At 54.9% G+C, this 5,418-nt stretch overlaps 1 protein-coding gene across 3 annotated transcripts; it reads right to left on the bottom strand.

Annotated features, from left to right (window-relative positions):
- Positions 1 to 248: 248 nt before the first annotated feature.
- On the bottom strand, positions 249 to 5,010 carry Klf4 (KLF transcription factor 4). 3 transcript variants are annotated; one of them, XM_047525759.1, is made up of 5 exons: positions 4,397 to 5,007; positions 4,172 to 4,292; positions 2,519 to 3,509; positions 2,255 to 2,419; positions 249 to 1,336 (listed from the first exon to the last, which is right to left on the bottom strand). In XM_047525759.1, exons 1-5 carry the CDS (start codon positions 4,399 to 4,401, stop codon positions 1,161 to 1,163), a joined length of 1,458 nt encoding a protein of 485 aa, XP_047381715.1. In that variant the 5' UTR covers positions 4,402 to 5,007; the 3' UTR covers positions 249 to 1,160. The 3 variants fall into 3 exon arrangements, with proteins under 3 accessions (XP_047381715.1, XP_047381714.1, XP_047381712.1); XM_047525758.1 differs by having other exon boundaries at positions 2,255 to 3,509; positions 4,393 to 5,010; XM_047525756.1 differs by having other exon boundaries at positions 2,255 to 3,509; positions 4,397 to 5,009.
- Between the last annotated feature and the right edge of the window lie 408 nt (positions 5,011 to 5,418).

The following is a 5,418-nucleotide window of genomic DNA, read 5'->3' as shown; positions in this document are numbered from 1 at the left end:
GTAGTTTTATGTACATTTGCAAAGAGCAATCCAGACCAGATGTTTTCTAATTTGATAATTTTCAGTACTCAGCTCTGATGGTACTGATTGTAAAACTAAGTACCTTAAAAAACAAGTCCTGTACAACCTCTGTTGAGAACAAGGTGGCTTTTTAACATACTTCTCAAATGCCCTCTACTCTAATGTGTATAAACTGAAATCGGTTACATGCTTTCCCAGAACAAAAACAAAAACGATGAAATCATTGGTCAGATAAAATATTATAGGTTTATTTAAAACTTAATTCTCACCTTGAGTATGCAAAATACAAACTCCACAAAATGTTCATTTTTTTACTTTGTAGTTTACAAATATACAAAATAGAAGTTTGCTTAAATTTATATTACATATTTATTAAGGCAAGGAACTATATAGAAAAAAACACATTTGTTCTGCTTAAGGCATACTTGGGAATAAACCATTGTACAAATTATTGCACATCTGAAACCACAGTGCATAACAGACTGTCTGCATAAAAATGTAAAAGTAAACCAGGTGTATTTACCTGACTTAGGTCATACATGTAGATCGGAAGACAAAAATAGATTTTCCTTGTCAACGTATGCAGCAGTTTGAGAACTTTGGCTTCCTCATTTGGTACCTTTAGAACCAAGACTCACCAAGCACCATCGCGTAGGCTATTAAAACACATTTTCTGTACCTGAATTTCTTCCTCTTCTTCTAACATCATAATAATGGCTTTTAGAAGGCAAAGAGAATACAAGGTGATCTTTATGCTTAATATTGCATGGAAACACAATTCAAGGGAATTCTGGTCTTCCCTCCCCCCACCCCCAACTCTCGGATCTAATTTATACCCTGATATCCAAACTTCCAGTCACCCCCTTGGCATTTTGTAAGTCCAGGCATGTTCAAGTTGGATTTAGAATTGGAATGATAGAAGATCCAGTCGCAGACCCCATCTGTTCTTTGATTTGTCTTTTGCATTCCTCCTTTCTACTGATTATCGCTTCGTTCACAAGCTGACTCGTTGGGAACTTGACCATGATTGTAGTGCTTGCCAGCTGGGCTCCTCCCCCGTGGGAAGACGGTGGGAAAGGTTAAAAAAAAAAATACTGAATTCTCTTCTGGCAGTGTGGGTCGTATCCACTATTTGGGATTTAAAAGTGCCTCTTCATGTGTAAGGCCAGGTGGTCCGACCTGGAAAAGGCCCGGTCGCACTTCTGGCACTGGAACGGGCGGTGCCCTGTGTGTTTGCGGTAGTGCCTGGTCAGTTCGTCAGAGCGCGCGAATTTCCACCCGCAGCCGTCCCAGTCACAGTGGTAGGGTTTCTCACCTGTGGAGGGAAATGGGGGAGAAAGCTGCTGAAGCCATAGCCAGAACCAAGAAGTGACCTCCTTAAAAACGGGAGGCCACATGCGAAAATCAACTCCCCACATGATCCCTTCTGAAAGAATCCAGAAATGTCTTTATACTACTAAAGGGCCACATTAAATTCCAGATCATAATAGTAAATAAGCATTTGCTCTTGTTTTTAGGGGAACAGTACTTAAGCAGTAAATCCATACAAACCACCCAAACCTACAGTGCTACAGCGCCAATGTTTTCATGTTTAAAATCCACACAGTGGTGTAAATAGACTTGGATATATTGACAGTTTGTCTGACCAAAGGAAGCCAAAGTATCCTATCCCACTAGGGCCACAGGTGGCTATATTCCACCCACTCCACCAACATTTGTTTTTTTTTTTTTTTCAATGAACACTATATCTAAATGATCTTAGGAACATCCCAAAAACAATAACAGTTAATTATTGGAATTTGAATAAAATCTAATTATTAAAACTAGAACTAAAAATAACAGGAAAGTAAATCTGAAAAGGCAACCATCAATGAGAATAATCCAGAAAATTAAAACCTGATTTTAAAAAAGCCATAGATTTTTTGCAGTGCCAAATATAATTTCTTGATTACTAGATCAACGCTTTGCCCAAGCTAAGAAGCCCACATGCCGCTGGGAATCTCCCTGCCTTTTAAAGATCTAACAAAACTGCATAGTCAAGCAGATATCATCCATCAAGCAAAAGGCTCCTGGGCAAAAGAACAGGCGCCGGTTTGCTGTCCTCTCCTGAGATCCAGGAGATGAAGGAGATATATATACCACGAGCACCCAAAGGAGGCCTTAAGTGTGTTCACAGCTAGCCTATGAGCCCTGGGACACCAATGCGCCGCCTTTCCTCGGCTTGTCACACTACCTGTGTGGGTTCGCAGGTGTGCCTTGAGATGAGAACTCTTTGTATAGGTTTTGCCGCAGCCGGCATAGTCGCAAGTGTGAGTGGCGGTCCTTTTCCGGGGCCACGACCTTCTTCCCCTCTTTGGCTTGGGCTCCTCAGGCAGGCAGGAACCGGGTGGCATGAGCTCTAGGGGTGAAGAAGGTGGGGTCAACATCATGTCGTGGGCCCCGGAGAGCGGGCACACGCCGGGCTCCCCAGCCCCAGCTAAGAATCCCCTAGACTGACCTTGGTAGTGGAGCGGCGGGACCTGTGGCTGCATCTGGTCGGGCAGGAAGGGTGGATAGTTGGGTCCCGGATGGGGATGGAATCCTGGGGGAAGCGGCAGGGCAGAGTGACAGTCCCGGCTGCTCAGCAGTTCCTCGGGACCCAGTGTCGGGGTAGTCCTGCTGGGGAGCTGCCGCCCCAGGGGGAAATCGTGTGCGCTAGGCCGGTGCCCATTGCTGAGCGGGGGTCCAGCGCCCAAGTGCGCCTCTAGGGGTCGGCCGACCGTGCACGAGGAAACCGCCTCCTGCTTGATCTTGGGGCACATGCGAGGCGGCCCGCCGCTGTAGGGCGCTACCACCACCGGGTGGCTGCCGTCAGGGCTGCCTTTGCTAACACTGATGACCGACGGGCTGCCGTACTCGCTGCCAGGGGCGCTCAGCGATGCCTTCAGCACAAATTTGCCCATCAGCCCGCCACCTGGCGGCTGCGGTTGCTGCGGCGGAATGTACACTGGGTCCAATTCGGGCCGCAGGAGCTCGGCCACAAAGCCGCCTGAAGGGCTCACATCGTTGATGTCCGCCAGGTTGAAGGGAGCCGTGGGAGGGGGTGCAGACTCCCGGCCATAGAGGAGGCCGCCGCTGGTGCCGCCTGGCGTCACACCCGGGTCGCCCCCGGCCCGGATCGGATAGCTGAAGCTGCAGGTGGAGGGCGCACTGGCAGGGCCGCTACTCGACGGGGAAGAAGAGGATGAGACTGACGCCGACGAGGACACGGTGGGGGCCACCGACTCCTGATGGGACAATGAGTTGGAGAGAATAAAGTCTAGGTCCAGGAGATCGTTGAACTCCTCCGTCTCCCTTCGGGGTAGAAGGGCCGGGTTGCTACCACCGCACGCAGCGCTGGCTCCGCCACTCTCCAGGTCTGTGGCCACGGTCGCCGCCGCCAGGTCGTAGGGGCGACCGGGAAGCACCGGGGGAAGTCGCTTCATGTGGGAGAGCTCCTCCCGCCAGCGCTGTGGGAACAGGGTAGGAGAGAGACCATTATTGGTGGTCCCCTGTAACCACCCGACGTACTGAATCCTTGGCGAGTCGAGCGCACCCGCACCTCCCAGACTTTAGAAATGGGCAGGGCAGAAAGCCCCGGGGGACTCCGAATGCCAGCGATGCAATCTCGGTCAACACCCGGGTTCGATGGGAGCTAATGCATCTGGATGTTGTGTCTGCTTGACTACCTGAGCTAGCGCCGCGGCCGGCCAGCCTCGGGCCCTCCCCGGCCAGATCCCTGAGGTTCTCCTGCCAGCCCCGGAATTGGGACACCGCGACTCTCCCGGTGCGCCGTTGCCACCGGGCCGCCTACGCGCTAAGCTCATTCGGCCCAGTTGGTGTCTGGGGACTTGGTTACCTCCCGCCGGGTGGCCCGGCCCAGCGGAATCTACCGCCCGCGCGCCTGGGTACCTGTGAAGACCCGCTGTGCGCCCCTGGCGGCACCGCAGTGCCGGGACCACACGCACGTACCCGACCCAAGGGCGTGGAAGCCATCCTGGGAAGGCTGTGGAGTCCGCGCAGTGGCCACTCCTTCTTGTCAGGGGGCTCTAAGTGACCTCCGGTTCCGCTCGTCCACGTACCACCCAGAGAAACCCACCAGGTGCTCCCTGTAACCCTGCGCGACACTTACGTTATTTGGGGCACCTGCTGGACGCAGTGTCTTCTCCCTTCCCGCCGGGCCAGACGCGAACGTGGAGAAGGACGGGAGCAGCGCGTCGCTGACAGCCATGTCAGACTCGCCAGGTGGCTGCCTGCGGGGCGCACAGGGAGGCAGGAGTCAAGACCCACTCTCCACGGAGGCTCCAGTGACGTCCCACTAGTTCCCCTTCCCACCGATGCCTCGCAACTCACCTACCTCATTAATGTGGGGCCCAGAAGGTCCTCGGGAGCCCGAAGCAGCTGGGGTATCCGAACCCCAAAATCAGGAGGGGGGAAAAGCTTAGAAACGGAGCCAAAACCAAAAGCCAAACAAAAAACCAAAAAACCAAAAAAAACCAAAAATTGCCCGAGATCCTTCTTTGGATTAAATATATATTGAAGACGTCTTTCTTTAAAAAGTTCCTTTGTATACAAAAGTTTTAGAAAAGTCGTAAACTCTTATAAAAATAGACAATCAGCAAGGCGAGTAAGTAGGTCCGGTGGCCAGGCTGAGTTCTCTTCGACTCAGCAGCGTCCCCCACCGCTGTCGCGGTCGCTGCGGCTGTCGTCGTGGGCGCAGGGGCTGTGGCCGGGGCGGTGGGCGGGCGGCGCCGCCAGGTGAGAATGGCCGCGGTGGCGCGGAGCTGCGAGCTGGGCGGCGGCACAGGGCGCGGAGTCCTGGGGGTTGCGCGGAGCGCGCGCGGCCATGGGCGCGGGCCACCGGCGGGTGGGTGGGTGGGGGGCCAGAGGGGCGGGGAGGGGCACTCGGCGGCTCCCGGTGCCGCCGCCGCCCGCCACCGCCTCTGTTCCCCGCGCGCCCGCAGCCGCGCTCGATCTCTCGGGCCGGGGAACTGCCGGCGGCCGCCGCGCGCTTCTTACTTATAACTTCTCGTGAAGCTCCTTCCCCGCCTCCTTCCCGCTGCGCGCCAGGGTCCGCCGTCAGACCCCGCCCCCTCCCTTTCTTCTCCCCGCCCCCCTCAACCCCCCCGCGCGTTGCCATAGCAGCTAAATAAACAAACTCGGCGCACGTGGGGGCGGGGGAGAAGGAGGGGCGCGGGCGGGGCCGGGCTGGGTCGTGACGCCAGCCCGGCAGCTGGCGGGCTGGAGCCGTGCTGACGCCGGCGGCGGTGGCGGCGACGGCGACGGCTCCGGCGCTGGGCGCGGAGAAGCCGGCGCAGGTCCGGTGGCCGCGCGACTGGTTCTTCCGTGCTGGCAAGAGTCAGCTTCTCAGGGTTCGAA

Source organism: Sciurus carolinensis, chromosome 14 (genome assembly GCF_902686445.1).
Source record: "Sciurus carolinensis chromosome 14, mSciCar1.2, whole genome shotgun sequence".
NCBI classification, from domain to species: Eukaryota; Metazoa; Chordata; class Mammalia; order Rodentia; family Sciuridae; genus Sciurus; species Sciurus carolinensis.
This window is presented reverse-complemented; position numbering and strand designations above follow the sequence as displayed.